Genomic DNA, 22,083 nt, shown 5'->3' on the forward strand with positions numbered 1-22,083 from the left:
TAAATATTCAGTCATGTAAGATTCAAACTTCAACCAGTAATAATGTTATTCAGTAATCAAGGAAACAAAAGAAACTTTCAAAACATTTTTCCTACATTCAGAAGATAGTGCTATTGATTAAAAAAAGAACTAATACAATATATAATGCATAAATCCTGATTTTAAAGATCAGCAAACTATTTAAAAAGGTTATGATCAGGAGGTTTCCCCGGTGGCGCAGCGGTTGAGAGTCCGCCTGCCAATGCAGGGGACACGGGTTTGTGCCCCGGTCCAGGAAGATCCCACATGCCACGGAGCGGCTGGGCCCGTGAGCCATGGCCGCTGAGCCTGCGCGTCTGGAGTCTGTGCTCCACAACGGGAGAGGCCACAGAAGTGAGAGGCCCGCGTACCGCAAAAAAAAAAAAAAGTTACGATCAGATACTATTAAAAATAGTGAAATTCTTCACCGTTTTCCCAGAGTGACATTCCATAAGTTACTTAACCACGTCCAACGGGGAAACTGCGCATACTTCATTTTACACAGCTGGGAAACCATACTTTACTCACATTACAACTGCTTCCCATTTTTAAAAATTTAGTAGTGAAGGGCGCTGGAAAGGAAATAACACTTTTGGAAAATATGAAACTACTGTCAATTCATTTAATCCTGATTTATTTATGATGAGATAACCCACGCTGGGCTACACCACTTAAGAGATGGCCTGGCTGCTTACTTGAAGTAGCACTCCTGCCCCAACTCCACGAGCCCCTGTCTAGGAGTATCTAACCAACTAGGAAGTAAAGACAGGAAAACATTTACAACTGTGGAATCTACGAGTCAGGTATGTGGGTGTTCACTCCCTTATTCTTGAAAACAAGTCTGACTTTAAAATCACTGCTACCCTCTCAAATTTCAGGAATATATTTTAACATGTTATTAGATATTGTAATAGAACTCTTATCAAAAAAAAAAAACCCACCACATTTAAATATCACACTACCCCCCAGGAAATTTCCTCTGTTTTTCCAAGTAAAGTGTCCCTTTCATTTCTGACTAGTGCCATTTGACACCAATATCAAATTTTTTAAAGGTTAAACATACATTTGATCACATTCTTTCACAAAACATTTCCCTTCAATCACATATTTATGTTCTTTCTCTCATCCAGAATCTAAGTTGTAATTATAAACCCAACCCCAAATTATTAATAAGTGACTATTAACCATTCATCGTGACATTTAGCAATTACTATATAGAGTTTACATATAACACCAAGTTTCTGAAATATTCAACAAGTACGTTTCTGAATAAAATGTGATGGTATGATTTCAATTAGTATTTGGGAAACAAGATCCAATTCAGTTACTGTCATTGCTGATAATCTCTATTTCTATTAAACGGCAATTCCAAGTAAAACAGATATTTTTCTCCATTATTGATATTGTAGGATTAAAAACAAATATTTAATCTCTTCCAATGAACTCTCAGCACTGATTTTAAGCAGAAAAATCCAAAACCTCAATGAAGAATAACAAATTAAGCTTTATGAAATACAAGTGAACCAATCAATAGTTCTTTAAAAACTGGATCTGTCAAGAAGAAAATGAATACATTTATTCTCAAAATAAACAAAAATGGGGAAATTAACAAAATACATTGCTAAAATAAAACAACTGGAAAATGGGTATTCCTTTATTTGTGCATGTTAATAATAGCATATGAAACCTAAATCCTGCAGACTTTAAATTCAGTGTTTCAAATCATTACACAAAAAGAAACATAATATTGTGATGTTATAATACTAAAACTGTTTCATATTATTTTATGGAAAGAATTATGGGAGCATATATGACAAATTCACAGTTATTTAGAAAAGCTAGTACTATTCTTTATTTTTATATTTACTGGTTTTAAGCAAATGACATTCAAATGTCTTCCTTGGTATATACTCTTTCACAAGAAAAAACAATGACTGAGCGAGCCACAGAGTTGTTTAACTGGACAAAAACACTAAAAACTGAATAACTAGCAATTCACAGATGCTCCACTTGACTGTCACTCAGAAGCTGACTGTTCCCAGGGTAAACTTGGTAAGAACTGGAACAAGGGCTTTCTCGATGCAGGGACAAAGCTGTGCAGAGCTCTGTTCTTGGAGCCAGAGTGAGCCGGACACTAGAAAGTTCAGGAGATTAGGGCATCTCTTTGTGCAATGCTTTCAAATGTTCTTGAATGAATCGTATAGAATTTCACAGCCTTGGCCAAAGACAGCTTGGAATTAACATCAAGGATAAAGTTTCTCCCAATCTTACTTCAGCTTTGAAGCAAAATACAATGCTAAACATTACCTAAGAATTATATGAATAAAAATAACAGATGATGGGAAAGGTATATATTTAGGTGCAAGAGACATCACTTAAAAATCATAACTGATGTTAAAACTCCCCGCACTGCAATTAATGTCACAAATCAGAACAAATCCCACTCCCTGCCAACTCACACTCACGGAAACGTGATGAGAAGAGTCTCTGATTATTACTTTACAATCTCCATTACCATGTTTTCAAAGATTTGCCAAAAACAAAAGAATACTGCAAATTTTAGAAAACAATTCCATCCATACTGTTGTGTCTAAAAAATAGAACATAAAATAGTACATAAAAAAAGTATGATACAAAAGCATGCATCTCAATCATGCTTTACACTCAACTGCTTTTACGCAAGAATTTAAATAAGTAACCAAACTTCTTTCTTTCCAAAGTATGCCTTCCAGCAAAAACAGAAACCATGCAAAGATGAGGTAATATTTACATACTGTTCACTTTAAAAAAGCACATTATTCTTCAGAAAAATGCTAAAAGCATGATATACTAACACACTGAAATGTTATGTGAGAAATAACTATGCTATGACCAATGCCTGATGCCTCAGATTTGTGGTTTACATTAAATACATGATTCCTCAAATGTAATTCTAAATTAAACATGTCTAACATACAGAATTTTAAACATAACGAGGACTCTGTTTTGGAATAAAAATCCCAATATGATAAGATGTTTCTCCATACTATTGGAAATCAATCTTCAAAACACATATTTGACAGTAGAGAGATCTGATTCCAATAACACTAGCCATACTCAAGTTAATTCTGTTTTTTAAAATCACCACTTGAACTGTATTCCTGGGAGACAAGCACACCTAGCCTGTCAGACAAGTTTTGCTGGAGAGACTCCCGAGCGACAGAAGAACATTCACAACCCTGCGGAGTCAGGCCACCTTGAACACTTCTAGAAACCAACATGCTCAAGAAATGCCCAATTTCTTCTAAGTCACACAGCAAATCCTCACCTAACATCCAACCTAACAGTATTGTTTGATTTTAAAGAAAATTTAAAGGGTAAGATCTAGATATTGACACCAAATAAATAGCACGTAAGATTAAAAATAAGACATTATTTTATAAGCAAAAGAGATTTGCCTTCAAACAGGTTTTTTTTTTCCAAGATTCAAAAGATTTATTTGGAAAAATCAGCACAGGACAAAGATATCCTTAATATTCCTCCTCAGAATATTTGAATATTCAGAATCTATATGAAATGTAGACAGCAACTCTGAGTTCACAGGACATCAACGGTGCATACAGATGTAATCCCCATACCCGCCCTCCCCAATGTACTACTCTGTCTGCCCCTTAGTGACATCAGTTTTCACTAAGCTTCTACCTTCAGGGCAACTTGCACAAACTAAAAAACAGAAAATCATTTGCATTTTTAAATGGCTGGGATTAGTTAAAGCAACCAAAGTATTACTGTTACAGCAAAGTTTAGTAAAACTATAAGAGAATACCACTAATAACATTTTAAAATTATCCAAGATGATTTCTTTATTGAGATTAACTACATAGAATTCACAGTACTATGGCATACTTATATTTAGCTAAAGTCACAAACACATTTGAACATTCACAATGATGAGTATCATCATTACCATTCTAATCTACAAAGCTTATGAATAAAGAAAAATACAAAAACCTCAAGTTTTACAAAAAAAAAATTTTAACGTCTACATACAATAACAATAAAACCACTTCTAGGTAACAGGTAAAAGTGTATTGTTTTCCTCTAAGTAGTCAGGAATGAAAGAATGTTTAATACCTACGACGCTTATTAGGGCCTTCAAAGTTGCCCCCTTGGCTTCCTCTACCAAAACCACCAGGACCACCACTACCAGGACCTACACCACTCATCGGTGCTTGGGGGGTCTCAGAGCCTGTTCTACTACCCATAGGTGAGCCCATCTGAGACGGTGGTCCTTGTGGAAATCTATCATTGTGCTATATAATACCACATAATACATGTGAAGTCCATTTGGAACACACCAAATGTAAGTGACAAGAAAAATTGGCAAAATCCCAAGTGGTGGTGTCATGAAGTTCAGCAGAAAGTCCAGCAGAATCAGGATCACACATAGAAGGAAGAAAGGAGCAATTTAATTAGTTACTATGTTTAAAAAATAAAAGAAGCATCTGAATGAAGAGTTACATTTTGCTAATGCTATGCCCCAATTTCATGAAAAAAGAACTGATTTTATGAAGTGAATGCCATCTTAAACCTAATTAGTTATTATTATACTGTTCTGATCTCTCTTTTTTTAATTATTATTTTTTTTGGCAGCACCGCACAGCTTGCGGGATCTTAGTTCCCCAACCAGGGATTGAACCCAGGCCCTCAGCAGTGAAAGGGCCGAGTTCTAACCACTGGACAGCCAGGGAATTCCCTCTCTCTTTTTCATTAAAGTTTATACTGCATGTAACAGCGCCGTGTAATAAAAATACTGTTTTTTTAAAATCAGAGAGACAAAACTAGGGAGCAGCATCACATTGTTTGAAAAAGTAAACATAAAAATTTCAATAGCAGTGCTTTTAACATAGAAAGCATGAGTATAAACACACAGTTATAATTTCAGTATGAAAACTTATGAGGTGTTTTTCTGGAAAGACTATCACTGGGAAAATAGATTTAGTTTTTAAAAGCTGACAATTAGCGTGTACTACTAATAGCAGAATTAAAACACTTGAATTATGTATTTTGTAAAACTTCACAGTAATAACCACATATATTAATCTCAAAGGTTGAACAGAACTCCCTACATGCAGCAGTAAAATATCACTGTGAAAAAGACTAACGGGGATATTTAAATAAACTTTACCATTTCTGCGGGAGGTATGGAAAAGCAGGCCAGTTACTTTTACTTTTAACTCTCTGCTGATGATTATATGCTACACAAAATTTAACCAAAGTATTTACAAATTTTTACTAGCTCTCAGACATTTTACTACAAAATAAGCCTCCAATGGAGGAAACAGGAACACTAATTAGTATGCAACATCTGACCTGATCACAGTCGGTATTACGGCACTGCCTCATTATCTCCCTATGTTAACACTCATTTAAAAAACCTGTTAGCATGTCCAATTTGTCCAAATTCTTAAAGGACTGTATTTAAAGTAAATAAAATTTAAAATAATAGAACACCGCATCCATCAGTTCTAAGACGCACATTCACTGCTCACGTCTCTGAGATCAGGAGGGTTTAGAGCTGATGGCAGGTCTGCGTTTAACAGTAGCACCTTTTCTTTCTCAGCAGCAAAGGCGCCTTCAGTTCCAAAACTGAACTGCCTTTTCCAAATATACGATCAACTAATTTCCCTTTTCTAAATGTTACTTAGGACAACCATTAAAAAGAACCAAATGAGAAAACGTCTTAGGAATATAACGTCTCAAAAAGTGACAGACTTTAAGGGAAATGAAAAACAGTAGCAGTCTTGCCACTGATTCTCAAATATGAATTACAACTGAAAAACGTTTTTATAATATTTAACCCACACAAAGATATCTTCACACTCTGAAACCAAGAAATGAAATTGTCTACTTTAAATTTAGTATCAAATTTAATTAAAATTAGTAAGTCTATAGTAAGAATACAATGTAAGTTTAAAATATATTTTAAAACTTTAATGTAAATTTTTTACAGTTAAATTCTCTGAAATTACTCATAAATGATTTTTTTACGAAAAATGACAGAAAACTGTGTTTTCACACATATTGAGGTTTTGTACCCCACCAAAGGTAAGGAGTTCACACAGGAATAAGAACACGATCACAAAATACTTGACCATTACACTGAATGCTGGTAAAAGGTGTATACAAATTAAATTAAAATCACTGTAAAATCACTAGAATTAACATACATACCTGCTATATACTTAAGTACAAAAGCATGCCATGGATCATAATCCTAACTCTTGGGAAACTAAAAAACTGCCTCTCATAATCACCATCTAACTTCACAAAATTACCTTTTCTTCACTGGATACTGATCTTTACTGACAAAACAAATGATGCCAAATTATGTTAAGTGTGAAGTTACCTTTGGGGCAGAAGTATATATTATTGAATATAATCACAATAATGTTTATGATACATTACCACTGCTCCATTATCTGGCATCATTGGAGTTCCCATATTTGCAGCTCCTTCTGGCCCCATGGCAGGACCAGGACCCATTGGTGGGCCAGGTATAGTTCCTCTGTTGTTCATATTCATACCCATCATTGGAGGAGGACCTTGGTTACCAGCAGGTGCTGGGCTAAACGCATCTACGTAAAACAATCTATACTTAGAGCTGTCCTATCTTAGTTGATAAACATTTAAAATTTAACAATACTTAGGCAATCTATATAACAAGACTATTATCAAAATTATTTTACTTCCTTGAGAATGGGAAACTCAATTATCTACTCTGATAGAGCATTATATTTGCTAAACAAATGTACATAAAACAAATGAGAAAACTGTCAATTATTTTTAGCACATTTGAGACTATAAAAGCTTGAAAGTTTTCTTTAAAAAATCAGTATTATTTGCTGTAGTCTGCTTTTTAACCAAATACTCCCTTACAAGTGGTGACAACTTTCTACCAGTTTAAATTAATGGCAAAGGATTAGCACTTAGGAAACCACTTAATTTTCTTACAGTCATGACTAAAAATACTAGCATGTAAAATTATATTAAATTATGAAGGGAGAAACCATGTCCTCATACATACATACACAGACACACACACACACACACAAAGTTCACTGTAAATAAATTCTTGGCTTTTATATAATTACTGAACATCTCCCAAAATTATAGGAGGTACTCTTTTTTAACTTTATATAGAACTATGCAATAGAAACAAACAAAAAAATTGAAATGATTCATCATGACAAAACTTATTTCTAAAAGCAACTGCAACCAAATACAGATAAAATATTAATACAGCTGTTTGAATTTTTTCAACATGCTGAAATTCTGGAGATGAGAACAATTGGATACTTCAAATTTTTTCATCAAAAGACATCCATCCACCTGCTTCATGTTAACTGCAATAATGTTTAAGCTGTAACACATTTATAATGGCCTCAAATACAACATTTTTGGGTATCCTCTTTGAACTTAAAAATTTTTTAAACTACTCATACTTGTTTATCATTAAAAATTCATGACAAAGACTGATTCTGAGTTTTCTTCTAGTATTTCATTATCTAGTTAATTTCATGACATTCAGAACTCAATTTCGCAACAACACATCATAATAGGAGTGGCAGTTTTCATTCAAACTCACAACTCTACACAGCACCCAATGCAGCTCAACCGGCACAGGACTGGGTCCAGGGAGCTGAGAGGAAGAAATCTGACTCCCTGCCAGCCCCTAGCAACAGACCCCTGCTCCTTCTGAGCCCAATCCCCAGGACCCCAGCCACTTCCTAGGGAAGGAAGTAGTTCCTTAATGCCCCAAAGTTCTTGTTAGTTAATCTACACTTTAACTACACAAGAATACTTCTACTCCCTTAAGATAGCTATAAAGAAAAATTTTTACTAGTCTTCCACAACATCTCCCATAAGTGAAATGAGGAAGGGTAGAGACAGTATCCAGGAGGAATGTTACCTCAACTTTCCCCAAAAAGAACAGATCAAGGATTAGTGGTTTTTCTTCTCTTTTAATAGAACATAATTATCACACCTAACTTATGAGATACGAATATAACTATACAAGTATGGGTATAATAAAATAAATGAAAAATATTTAAAACTATCATTAGTTGAGGTAGACTTAGTAACTATGTCTTCTACCAGATGGCTGTAATTAGACTAAATTTAAAGATCTAAGGAATGTTAGAATTATCTGGTCCCCTGAAAAGCAGTTATATAAACTATGTTCCACTTCATACACACTGGTAACAGACCAGAAAATCTGTCATGTTTAATCCATGCAACTTGACAGGATATGACAATCTACCAACTTAACAGTGACATTCAACTGCAAGATAAGGACTTGTAGCTCCATGGATCCATAACTATCATGAGGATAAAATCTCACTTCGAATAAAATGTAAAGAGGAGAAAATTAAATGGCATGGATGTTAGGGGAGCTAATTAAATGCTCAAATGTAAATATGGTTCTCTGGTGAATAAAATGCCATTAAAATTTTTAATTCTCTTAAATTCCTCACTAAATAAGGAATCTAAAAGTACATTCTCCCATTTCTTCTAATAAAGTTGCTAATCAAGTAAGAAAGTCAGAATGTTTTCATGGTCTCTGAAACATCACAAATGTTTCAAGTTTGGTTCTGATGTTAATGACACACTTAAAATCCTTAAATCCAACTGGATTATATTATACACCAGCCCACAACTTACTTTGAAAAAGACATAAATACTGAACTACCTGTACATTACTAGACCCTCAACTGTGCTTTCTAATTTAGAACTTCTCAAGTACTCTTGGTGCACTAACTTTTTTCATGTATCCATTGTACTAACTTCACAATTAAGCTCTTTTGGTTAAGGGTTATGTCTCGTGCTTCCTTTGCATATCAGAGATGCTCAATAACTACTTTTTGGTAGATAAGAAAAGTGACGAAGTAAACAGCAATTGTGTTAAATGATTTAGATTATCTAACTGGCAATGGCAACGGAACTGGCATGGGGGAGGGGTGCTTGGTCATGGAAAATGCTCGATCCACATATTAGAGGCTTTAAGATGTCTTACTCTACATACTACATGTACATTCCAAGTACAATCTGGATTTCCTCAGTGGGAGTGCATGTGATGCACACTGGAATGTTAAGGTAATGTCATCTTTACAACAATATGTACATTTGACTTCATATAAAGATTCTAACCTCAGCTTCTGTGGGACAATGTGAAATTAATATATAAAATTTTATTATTTACCTAATTTTCAAACGTATGACAGTTCAAACTTAATAAGACATATGAAAACATCCCATACTTATTTTTCCCTTAGCCTATTTACTTGACATTGCTGCCCTAACAACCTGGTTATACAAGCAATCAATATTAAAGATGCTAATATAGGCACTTTCTTAAAAACTTCACATCAACTCTAAACATACACATTAGTCTAAATATGCAAGACACATCTCATTTACTTGACAAGTCATAGATGTCTCCGAACAGTGCAGTTCTGTGCACAATACTGTGGGTTAGGGCAAAATAAGTTAAACATTCAGTAAAAGGAATAAAAATAGCCTCAAAGTTACACAAAAAATTATCTTAAAATAGAAATAAAATACTCTCAAAAAGTTTATATACACTACAACTCAGAAACTATCAAAATTCCAAGATAAAAAAGCCAATTTCAAGGCAAGAAATCTGATTTTTTAAAATGCAACAACATAGCTTTATTACACCATGTGATGACTCAACAAGTTTCAGGTCATTTCAAAACCTGTTTACAGGTTTCTTTTTGTTATATCTATTAAAACATAATACCTCTTTTAGTCTAAGAATAAACAAAATAAAAATGTTCTTCCTAGGCATGTATTTTTAATATACTGGTACTTTTTTTCTCATTAAATAAATGTAGGAAATTTCACCACTTACAAACACTGGTTGCAAATTTTTGTTTGTTACTGATATGTAGATAACACAAATAGCATGTACACGTCCCTGAAAAATGACAAGTAAGTGACAGAAGGGTTTGCTTCAAATCCCTACCTCCCATGTTTATTGCTCCACGGGGACCCATATCACCCATTCTCATTTCCTGTTCTCTCTGTAAGTAAACATAGTTGTCACAGTCAACCTATCGATCTTAGGACTTTACATTTCCCATCTAAAATCAAAAAGAAAAGAATAAATTGCGACATCATGTTCCATTAAAATATTTTTAAATTTCCAACATCATTTACTTAATAAGAACACTGAAAAGAAACTTCAGTCTCCCAGGCTTAATTAATATACTGCAAGAGCTTAGAGCACCCAATTTATATTGCTATATTATCAATGAGTCATACAAAAAACCTACTACAGGATATTTGTAATGTTATTATCCCTAGAGATCATACACACATGCCTAGATTCTAAGAGAAGAAAAATCTAACAATAATGACCACCAGGACCAACTATTTTTCCCTCCCAGGTCTCTAAAGTCTTAAAACAGAAATGACCGTTACCACTTTCGTATTCAAATGTATTCAAACACACAACACAAGCAGCTGTGGGGTACTAAACCAAAAATAATGTTATAGACAATTTTCATTTTTGAAATATTATAATTCACCTTTGCATTTTTATTCAAGTACTCAAGTATTATTTCACCCAGGACCTACAGATATACCATGAAAGCCTCCACTACACACAAACAATTACTGAAAGCTCAACATAATTTTGCTTCCTTTATTTGAACAAGAATTTTTCTTGGAAACCAAAATAAAAGTGTTATTACACAGTTGGAAAGTTCTGAAACAAAATGCTCTTGAGGTTACCTGTGACATAAAAAGCCATACAAATGTACAAAACGTTTTAAGTTTCAGTATAGAAACTACTTCCTAGAAACCCATTTACCAACAATAGTTATATAGAATTAACTTCAATGAAATCTCTAGGTGAAATTACCCAACATATCATAATTGAAATTTACACTACTATTTAATGATCTTGTGCAATACCAGACAAGTGTGTTAAATGTAGCAATCATAAAAAACATTGAGGCAAAAGTAGCAATGTCTAAATCTAAAGAAAGCATCATTTTTCTACTTTTAAAAGCAGTCTTATTAATAAAATGGGTTGGTTTTAAAATATAGTGAAAAACACCTATAAAGCTAGAAATAAAAGCCTATGATAGATAAATGCCACTAAGCAGCAAATCAATTGTCCATCTAACCTAACAGAGATGCCTCAAAAGTTAACCTTTAATGAAGCTATGATATGAGAAAAATACCACTCACATAATAGCTTCATGAAGAAACATTTCTCATTGCCTAGAAAACGTAAATACCAAAGCTTTCCCAAAGCTAACTTTTAACTTTCCAAAAAATAAATTTCTTTCATCATAAAACATTTGACGATTAATGGATACTATTACTGACCAGCAAAAAAGCTATTTTATAAAACTGACTACTGATGAACTCATATAATTTTGCAATTATAGGGAAAATACTATTCTCTAATCACACTTAGCACTATTATCAATAAATTAAACCAAGTTGTCATTTCCTCATCAGCAAAGCCTACTGACAAAGTGTGGACTGTTTGCGCATACCCAAAATCTTCCAGGTACTATTTATAAGAGATACTCTTCAAGAAGAGCTGCTTGCACTCCAGCACCAGAGAGTAAAATACATGGATTTTATGGCCCCAACATTTTTAGGGACAAAGGTGTAACATATTTTTTGACTTGTCTTAACTATGAAAGACTAGAAAGGCAATATCTAATCACTAACAGAGAGTAATTATTAGTCTCACTCTTTGAGACTTCAATTTTCAAATCCCCCTTAAATACCCCAACACCCTAGCTTCCTAGTCATATTTTAAGGTTATTCTTTCTATAAACCCGCTACTACATACTTCTAGTAAAATGCAAGAGGCAGAAGTAATATTTAAGGGTAGTGTTATCAACAGAAATTAAGACAGTACTTCTCATTATAACTTGATATATCAAATATCAATAAGGAGAATCACTTGAGTAAGCGCACTTTAACTATGTACCCACCCCAATAGCAATACATAAACAAGGCCCTCACTTCTCCTAAGAATTCTTCTAATATATTTTAAATTAGAACTGATACATGTGTGATATTTTTATAATACAAATTTTAATGATGCTTTACTTTACCAAAAATTATTGTGCTTTAACAGGCAACAACTTATATGTAAAAATCTCAAAAGACTGCAGTGCAATATAAAATGATAAAAGCTATGACGAACACTCCATTTTAATTAATTCAATAAATCCTCATAGCAACCCTATGAAGGTCTACTGTTATCCTATTTTAGAGATCATAAAACTGAGTCATAGACCTGCTCAATAACTTACTCAGGGTCATACATGTAGCAAGTGGTTGAGCTGACCTATAAACTTCTGCCAAAATAGAGTTCACAGAATTTTCTTCTTCACAGGGCACCTTCATTCTTCAAGAATTCCAAGACTAACAAAAGGCAAGATTTCTAATGTATTCTTACCATGTTTATGAGACTGTGCCTTTTGATTAAAAGAATTCTGCACTGTAAAGCAATTATACTCCAAAAAAGATGTTAAAAAACAAAAACAAAAACAAAAAAACAAAAAAAAAACAAAAACAAAAAAACAAAAAAACACAAAAAACAAACAAACAAACAAAAAAAACAAAAACAAACAACCAAAAAACCCATGTCTACTAGTTAGACACATTTTGCTTCTCTTGTTCAAGTTCATTTCCCAGGAAGCTGAAACCTCTCTCACATTTCACTGCCTTTAAATTGAATAATAAAATGTTAATTTGTATTTTATGGAAAAACAAAGAAAAAGAATTCTGCATATGTATTCTTGAAAGCTGGTCAGTGAAATATGCCTAAATTTACCCAAAAAGAAAGTAAAGTACAACTGATTCCAAAGCCGCATATCAAAGCAGCATTCCATCAACAAAAAGGTTGTTCTCAAGGTGTGGTTCCTGGATTGAAGAGAGTCCCCAAGACACATCCAAGACGTGCACAAACTCAAAACTACTTTATTAGAACACAGTTCTAACACTGGTCTAATTGGGCTTTTCACTGAGACACTCGCAGGGATGGTGCAAGAGCAATGATGGGCAAAAATCCTGGTGTTTCAGCACAAACCAAGGCACTGGCGTTCAATTTTTACCAGTAATCATTGTACTCTAGATATTACAATACAACTACATTTAAATGATTTCAATTATGGCTGTCCCAGCCGAGCATCCAGAAAAGACTGAAGATTAGATTGTAAGAAAATAAAACAGGACTTCCCTGCTGGCGCAGTGGTTAAGAATCCCCCTGCCCATGCAGGGGACACGGGTTCGAGTCCTGGTCCGGGAAGATCCCACATGCCGCGGAACAACTAAGCCAGTGCACCACAACTACTGAGCCTGCGCTCAAGAGCCCACGAGCTGCAACTACTGAGTCCACGTGCTGCAACTACTGAAGCCCATGCGCCTAGAGCCCACAACAAGAGAAGCCACCGCAATGAGAAGCCCGTGCACCCCAACAAAGAGTAGCCCCTGCTCGCCGCAACTAGAGAAAGCCCATGTGCAGCAACGAAGACCCAACACAGCCAAAAAATAATTTTTTAAACAAATAAATAAATAATTTTAAAAAAGAAAACAGAAGCCATGTTTCAAAGAGCTGGATTTTTTTTTTTTTTTCTTTCTGGCTGAGCCACAGCATGCAGGATCTTAGTTTTCTGACCAGGGATCGAACCCAGGTGCCCCTGCAGTACAAGCGCACGGTCTTAACCACTAGACCACCAGGGAAGTCCTCAAAGAACAGCAGTACAGGTAGTTCATCAGTTTCTAAGACATGGGTCTGAAACAGCTACCAGTTTGGTTCTGAAAAGATCTCTGACTCGTGTTCAGTTACTTCATCGAGTAGGTCAGGACCCTGTCATGAGACAGGTGGAAAGAATAACCCTGTCACAATATTTTCTCTGGCAGCAAATGAGATGTGGCCGATCGGGGAAAATGAAGCACACCAAATGGGTGAGGTCAGTCAAAAACACGGCACAGACTTTCAGTATTCTGACCAGGCCTCAGAGATGTGGCATATCAGTATGTGAAAAAGGGGTCTCGAATTTATGTGGACGGGAAGGTAGACTATGGTGAATATATGGATAAAAATAATGTGAGATGACAAGCAACAACAATTACAGCTGATAACGTATTTCCGAGTGACCAGACAAAGAGAAGGCATAGAATGGACAATTCTTCTTTGGCCATTGTTTGGTACAGTCTCATTTCCAAATCATGATTGTCTTTATAGTTTATAAGGACAAGAATTAAAACACTCTTTTATATTAAAAAAAAAATAATTTCAACTATGAATACCTGGATGAAGCAGTAAAAATGATTAATTTTATTAAATCTCTAACTTTAGGTACATGTCTTATTATTATTATATGCAACAAAACATATACATTAAGCATTTCTGCTGCATTCTGAAATATGGTGGTTATTTCAAAACAAAACCATTCTTATGATTGGGCTGAAAGCTGAATAAGACACATTTTCTTGGAGCAAGATTTTTACTTGAGACAGCATTTGACAGACAAACCAAATAGTGACCTGTGTACCTGGCAGTGATTTCTGATGAGTGGCTGATATTAAGAAATGTGATTTGTTTCTAACTTCGTATAACAAAATACATTAACATTTTTATGATTTGTGTGACTCAACTGGTCAATATTTTTCAGCTCAGTACATGACATTACAAACTCATGCATAGGGAGAAGATCCACTCAAAGGTAGACCAATGGATTCTAATGCAAAAGAGTACTTTTAAGAAAATACTGCTTGTCAAGTTTCACTGCAGCATCAAACAACAATATTCACAATTAGCTGAAAAGGTTAAAATAGATATACCTCTCTCCACTTACTTATCCATGTGAAACCAGATTCTCTTCGTATTTTTTAACCAAAAGAGCATTTTGCAATAGGTGGAATAATGCAAAAGCAAATATGGGAAGCCAGTCATTTTCTTATAAAGCCAAACACTGTAAAACAGTAAAATAACACTCTTCCCACTACACAAAGTTGAGCATTAAAGAAATTTCAAAAAAAATGTAAAAATAAGGCCACTCTTCCCACTATAACATATATTCTTTTAAATTTATCTTTTAATTTCTTACATGGTGAACAATGATATAACCTAAACATAAAGCTCTTTGGGGTCTTCAATAATTTTTAAGAGCTTTAAAAAAGGATTTGAAACCAAAAAGTTTGATAACCACTGTTTTTAAATTCCAGTCAATATTTACTCGTGAAAATGTAAAGTGGCAGAAATTTTGCACTAATGTAAATTAACTAAACCAGTATACCCCAATGTGCAGAACCTGACATTATTTTATGTATAATATTGATTTTTTTTCCTTTAATACTTACTACTCAGGATATCAATCTGTGATTTTTGAAGATATTTTATGGTTTTTCTAGGTAATCTAATTTAAACAAATATTGACTCTATGTAATTATCAACTGGAATAACATTCTGCAGTCAATGACAAAATGTGCTCACCTCACACACTGATCAGTCTAAGTCCTAACAGCCACCATCATTCTTCTTTAATTCATAAAGTCCTCTCTCATGTATGTCTCTAAAGAAACTTCTAAGGATTTTCTAAGGATCACAATGTGCCACTTAGGTTCCATGTCTTAATAAAGAAAATGCTAAAAATCCTGATATAAAAATGCTGAAATAAAACTTTTAAATCTAAAAGAAATATAATTCTAGAGAAACATGTAAGTTTTGGCAAGTAACAATATTCAACCTTTTTATCATTAAATATTCCTAGAAATTTTCCTAAAAATAAATTACTCTTAGCACTTGGAAATATAGCTTTTCCTTCACTAGAGAAGTTTACATACAAGAATAATAAGACTGTTAGATAGCTAGTCAAACATTCATTGGAGAAAACAAACAAGCTGTCAGCATCTGGAAATACTAGGTAACAAACATATTTACAAGAATGGAACAAAAATCAATTATGTGAAATATTTTTTAAAAATAGGTATAAACAGGGCTTCCCTGGTGGCGCAGTGGTTGAGAGCCCGCCTGCCGATGGAGGGGACACGGGTTCGTGCCCCGGGTCCGGGAAGATCCCACATGCTGCGGAGCGGCTGGGCCCGTGAGCCATGGCTGCTGAGCCTGCGTGTCTGGAGCCTGTGCTCCCCAACGGGAGAGGCCACAACAGTGAGAGGCCCGTGTACGGCCAAAAAAAAAAAAAAAAAAAAGTATAAAGAAAACTAAAATCACAAAAAAGTAGGCCACTTTGCCAAGAAATTATCCACTCATTTAAAAAGTGTTAAGTTATGGAAAGGTGTGCATCAAGAAATTAATCTTCTAATAAACTAAAAAGGGAAACAAGAAATGTTCCTATTAATAGAGCTCAAATAATAGCATGCAAACTTTCCAACATAACCAACAGAGAAAGTGTGGAAGACTTAACATTTTTAATTCAAGTAATAAAAAACAACACTTTCCAAGACATTATATCACTCACTGTTATATTGGGGGGGGGGATATTTTAAGTAACATAAGACAATCTTTAAAATATAAAATTTATAGTGGGTTTTTCCCTTCCATTTGCATTCTAAAATGCCTGCCCCCATGAGTATTGAGGAAACGTTCCTCAGGTTTATGATTGCTTAAGTGAAACTTTACATCACATTTCATCAGGGAACTGCTAATTAAGACAAAACAGTTACCACAACACATCTATTAAAATGTCCAAAATCCTAAATGGTGACAATAGGAAATGCTGGTGAGGATGTGAAGAAACAGGAATTCTCATACACTGCTGGTGGGAATGCAGAATGGTATGCCTGCTTTGGAAGACAATTTAACAGTTTCTTACAAAACTAAACATACTCTTACCCTATGATCCAGCAATCACGCCTCTCGTTATTTACCCAAAGGCACTGAAACTTATGTCCACACAAAAACCTACACACGGATATTTGTAACAACTCTATTCATAACTGACAACCAAGATGTCCTTCATTTGGTGAATGGATAAACAAACTGTGGTATATCCAGATAACGGATTATTCAATGTTAAAAAGAAATGAGCTATCAAGCCATGAAAAAACATAGAGGAGGGACCTTACTTAAATGCATATTACTAAAAAGCCAATATGAAAAGACTTCATATCGTATGATTCCAACTATACGACATTGTGAAAAAGGCAAAAATATGGAGACAGGAAAAGAATCAGTGGTTGCCAGGAATTATGGGGAGGGAGGAATAACAGGTGGAGCACAGAGAATTTTTAGGGCAGTGAAACTACTCTGTGTGAGACTGAATGGTGGGTACGTGTCATTTTCCATTTGTCAAAACCCAGAGAGTGTGCAACACCGAATGTAAACTATGAACTTTTGGTGATGCGGATGTGTAAGACACAAGTGCACCCTGTATGCTGTGGGAATCTGAGGTTGGTAGGAGTCTGATGTGAGGGCATCTGTACGTACGTGGGGTGAATGGGGTGCGTGGGAAATGTCCCTTCTGCTAAATTTTGCTGTGAACCTAAAACTACTCTAAAAAATTTACTTTTTAAAAACTTTAAAAATGTTTCTTTTTGAATAAATTATATCTTAATTTATGTCACAAGTTTTAGTCATGAAATAATAAACATTTCTTACTTGTTAAATATTGAATCAGAAATAGAAGGAACCACAAATACAAGTAGGGGGCTTTATCCTTAGTTTACTGTACTGATTAAGCTAAACACATGCGCCTCTTAAACTACATTCACTCAACAGTGTATTTTTATTTATTTTTTTTTGCGGTACACGGGCCTCTCACTGTTGTGGCCTCTCCCGTTGCAGAGCGCAGGCTCCGGACGCGCAGGCTCAGCGGCCATGGCTCACGGGCCCAGCTGCTCCGCGGCATGTGGGATCTTCCCGGACCGGGGCACGAACCCGCGTCCCCTGCATCGGCAGGCGGACTCTCAACCACTGCGCCACCAGGGAAGCCCCCAACAGTGTATTTTTAAAGCCTGGTTCAGGTAACTTTGTAAACAGATTGTTCTGAGGTCACTGTCAAATTCAACTGACCATGTAGCAAAATTAATTGCCACTTTTTAAAGCATAGGATGGCTTTCTAATTGAAGATGAATTAAATATAACTACACATAATCTAGCATGCATCAAGAGACAGAAGGGAATAAATATTTTAAACAAATCAATTTTTAAAACAAATTTATATTGAGCTTAGAATTTTATTTCTAATCTATATACCTGAGGGACATTTTCAAGTTTATCCTTTTCAATTGTCATGGCAAACTCCCTCTGAAAAGCTGCTTTTAAAAACTGAAATTAATTAGGAATATATATAATTATTTTTCAAATTTAGTTATTTTATCCCAAACTCTTAAAGAAATCAGCAATCTGAATACCGACTACAACACAGACTACTTTCAATTACATCTTACCAAGGCACATATAATACTGGTGACTGGTTTGCATTTCTTTACCTGTAACCTCTTACCCAGTACATTTCCATATCAAAATCAAAACAACTATCATGACTGGCCAGATCAAGGAATGAAAGATTAAAGAGCAAATATAAGCTGCATAAGAAGCAATTCCAAATCGGTCCCACCAACAGAAGAAAGCAAACAAAGCACATGTGTTCCAATGTATGAAGGATTAAGAACGTATTTAAAAGAGGAGAGTGTCTTTTTCTATTCATGATACTAGACATAAAACAAGTTATCTTAGCAGTCTACCAGAAGCTTTGAAATCCTGACAAATTATATATTGTTTCTAAGTAGATAACTCAAAGCAACAGATTCAAAATATAGTAATATTTAAAATATTTAAATAACTAAATACAATTCAAAAAGTTATTTAAAATTTACAATTATAAGCTAAACTACTATACAAGCATTTCTATTGTTTAAAAGCAGGATTTAGAAAAAGCAATAATACGTCAAATTAAGACGTTATATATATTATGAGAATTGTGGCAAATTTATAACCAGAAAAGACAGGATTTGAAACGTGGTACACAGTGTAGTGGAGGATATCATAAGACAAAGAGGCAAACTCACCCATTTTACTCTAAATTACTTGAAATTTCAAACAGAAGTAAATGCATTTCATCAGCAGAGCACGCTTACAAACCCAAGTTTTTTGCTCCCTGCCACTAGCAGTTAGTTAATAATTACACATGGATATCGATATTCACATTTATCTAGTTTGCTTTGGTAGAAAAATTCTGACATTTCAGGTGATACTACAGAGCTTCATGCCCTCAACATGAAGTACAAAAGATACGGGATACTGATTGGCCTAAAAAAAATTTATTTTTACATAATCCCCGTGTAGGAGAACTCCTGTAGGGGGCTCTAAATATTACAACAAGAAATCACAAAGCAGAACCAACAAGTTTTTATGTCTTCCTAGAACCTTCTGTTATTACTTCAAGCTATTTAATTACTGAACAAAATTCCTATTGTTTGCATTGCATGTAGTGGACATTTCAAAAACATGTTCACTTTAGTTCACTTGTATTCGCCAATCTTGACTCTCCTCTTCTCCAACCCCTCTAAAAACGTAAACGTTACCTACAAGATCTGACCATTCTGAACCCAGTAAGATTAGAAGAACTTACCATTTCAAATGAAAAGACAGAGGTATACCTGCAACACAGTGGAATAATAAACCAATCACATCAGTTTTTAAAATGCACCCAAAGAGCCCCAGAAGAGTGCAGAGACTACACATTCACTCTCCAGCATACAATTTTCTCTAAACTCTCAGAACTTTTTAGCTGCGTCTCTTAAGCTACCCCACATAGGTCCCCGGTCCCTAAAATACTCTAAAATCCTCAAAGATGTGACTCTGCGCTTGATTCCCCTCTGTATCCTCTATGAAGCTCAGGACTGTTTTGAACACAGGAAAAACAGGGAACAAATTTTTCCTACTAAAGGGAACCTCCAGTCTTTGTGTAAGACTAACTATCTTGAAGGGATAGTCAAGTGGAATCTGAATACTAAAAAGTTACGTGTGCTGAAAACCAAGCACAAAAAATGGTTATTTTACTGTTTAAAATTTACTCTTGGGCTTCCCTGGTGGCGCAGTGGTTAAGAATCCGCCTGCCAATGCAGGGGTCCCAGGTTCGAGACCTGGTTCGGGAAGATCCCACATGCCGCAGAGCAACGAAGCCCACGGGCCACAACTACTGAGCCTGTGCTCTAGAGCCTGTGAGCCACAACTACTGAAGCCCGCATGCCTAGAGCCCGTACTCCGCAACAAGAGAAGCCACCGCAATGAGAAGCCCACGCACCGCAACGAAGAGTAGCCCCCACTCGCCACAACTAGAGAAAGCCCGCATGCAGCAACGAAGACCCAATGCAGCCAAAAATAAATAAATAAATAAATTTAAATTTTACTCTTTACTAATGTGACTCCATTATGAACTCTACAGAAATATATCAATAGGTGTGTTTCAATGCCACCTATGTTTCAAAACCACTGATGCTGAACATCTGAAATGTTAGTATTAAATAAAAATACTGAGGTTTGGTGGCTCATAAAGAACCCTCAAAACTATGACTGAGCTGCACGCTGTCATCTGAAAAAGAAGACATCAAGCAACTATTTAACTCTCCCAATTTACATCTCAGTAACTACAATATAACAAATACAAGATTCCTGACCTCAAAAAGCTCAAGAGGGCTCAAATACTGGACAACTGTGAGAAAATATTTAGATGGCAATATAAGTACTAAAAAAGAATCATATTAAAAATGATATAGGATCACAGCTGGGGTGAGTAGTCAGGGAAAGTTATGTATGTGCTGAGTATACACACTCCCCAGGAGGGAAAAAGGGATATGGGAATTTTTGTGGAATATGAGCCCCTCTGTGACTCTAATGGGAGCTAAGGCTGATGAAGACACTAGAGTCATCTAATATGACATAGAAATAATTAAGTCCAACAAAGTGTCCTCTGATGAAGTGGTTAAAGAATATAAAGGACATGGTAACCATTTCAATCTGGATTCATTCAAAAGACTCCTAACCGTGAATGATAAAACAGAGGGGGAATATGCTACTTATAATCGTAACATATGATTAGGGTGACCACACACACATCCTGGTTTGCCTGAGACAGCTTATTTTATGCCTGCTGTTAAAAAAAAAAAAAGTAATTTTACATAGTACTCATATTCACTTGTCCGAGTTTGGATGAAAATTTTATGCTACCAGAAAACTACTAGAGCTAATCAATGAATCTGGTAAAGTAGCAGGATACAAAATTAATGCACACAAATCTCTTGCATTCCTATACACTAATGATGAAAAATCTGAAAGAGAAATTAAGGAAACACTCCCATTTACCACTGCAACAAACAGAATAAAATACCTAGGAATAAACCTACCTAAGGAGACAAAAGACCTGTATGCAGAAAACTATAAGACACTGATGAAAGAAATTAAAGATGACATAAACAAATGGAGAAATATACCATGTTCTTGGATTGGAAGAATCAACACTGTGAAAATGACTATATTACCCAAAGCAACCTATGGATTCAATGCAATCCCTATCAAACTACCAATGGCATTTTCCACAGAACTAGAAAAAAAATTTCACAATTTGTATGGAAACACAAAAGACCCTAAAGAGCCGAAACAATCTTGTGAAAGAAAAATGGAGCTGGAGGAATGAGGCTCCCAAACTTCAGGCTATACAAGGCTACAGTAATCAAGACAGTATGGTAGTGGCACAAAAACAGAAATATAGATCAATGGAACAGGACAGAAAGACCAGAGAGAAACCCACGCACATATGGTCACCTTATCTTTGATAAAGGAGGCAACGATACACGATGGAGAAAAGACAGCCTCTTCAGTAAGTGGTGCTGGGAAAACTGGACGGCTACATGTAAAAGAATGAAACTTAGAACACTCCCTAACACCATACACAAAAATAAACTCAAAATGCACTAAAGACCTAAATGTAAGGCCAGACACCATAAAACTCTTAGAGGAAAACATAGGCAGAACATTCTATGACATAAATCACAGCAAGATCT

General features: G+C 35.1%; 1 protein-coding gene and 1 pseudogene across 1 annotated transcript in view; one reads left to right on the forward strand and one right to left on the reverse strand.

Annotated features, from left to right (window-relative positions):
- Positions 1 to 1,632: 1,632 nt before the first annotated feature.
- PSPC1 (paraspeckle component 1) overlaps positions 1,633 to 22,083 on the reverse strand; it is a 60,485-nt gene continuing 40,034 nt past the window's right edge. The window contains exons 7-9 of the mRNA XM_030882771.3: positions 10,046 to 10,103; positions 6,466 to 6,635; positions 1,633 to 4,310 (exon numbers count right to left, since the gene is read on the reverse strand). Coding sequence (XP_030738631.1) covers positions 4,125 to 4,310; positions 6,466 to 6,635; positions 10,046 to 10,103 — 414 coding nt within the window. The 3' untranslated portion in view covers positions 1,633 to 4,124. The remainder of the gene's footprint in view (positions 4,311 to 6,465; positions 6,636 to 10,045; positions 10,104 to 22,083) is intronic.
- Positions 12,876 to 14,290, forward strand: LOC115866538 (single-stranded DNA-binding protein, mitochondrial pseudogene; annotated as a pseudogene).

This window comes from Globicephala melas, chromosome 18 (assembly GCF_963455315.2).
Source record: "Globicephala melas chromosome 18, mGloMel1.2, whole genome shotgun sequence".
NCBI classification, from domain to species: domain Eukaryota; kingdom Metazoa; phylum Chordata; class Mammalia; order Artiodactyla; family Delphinidae; genus Globicephala; species Globicephala melas.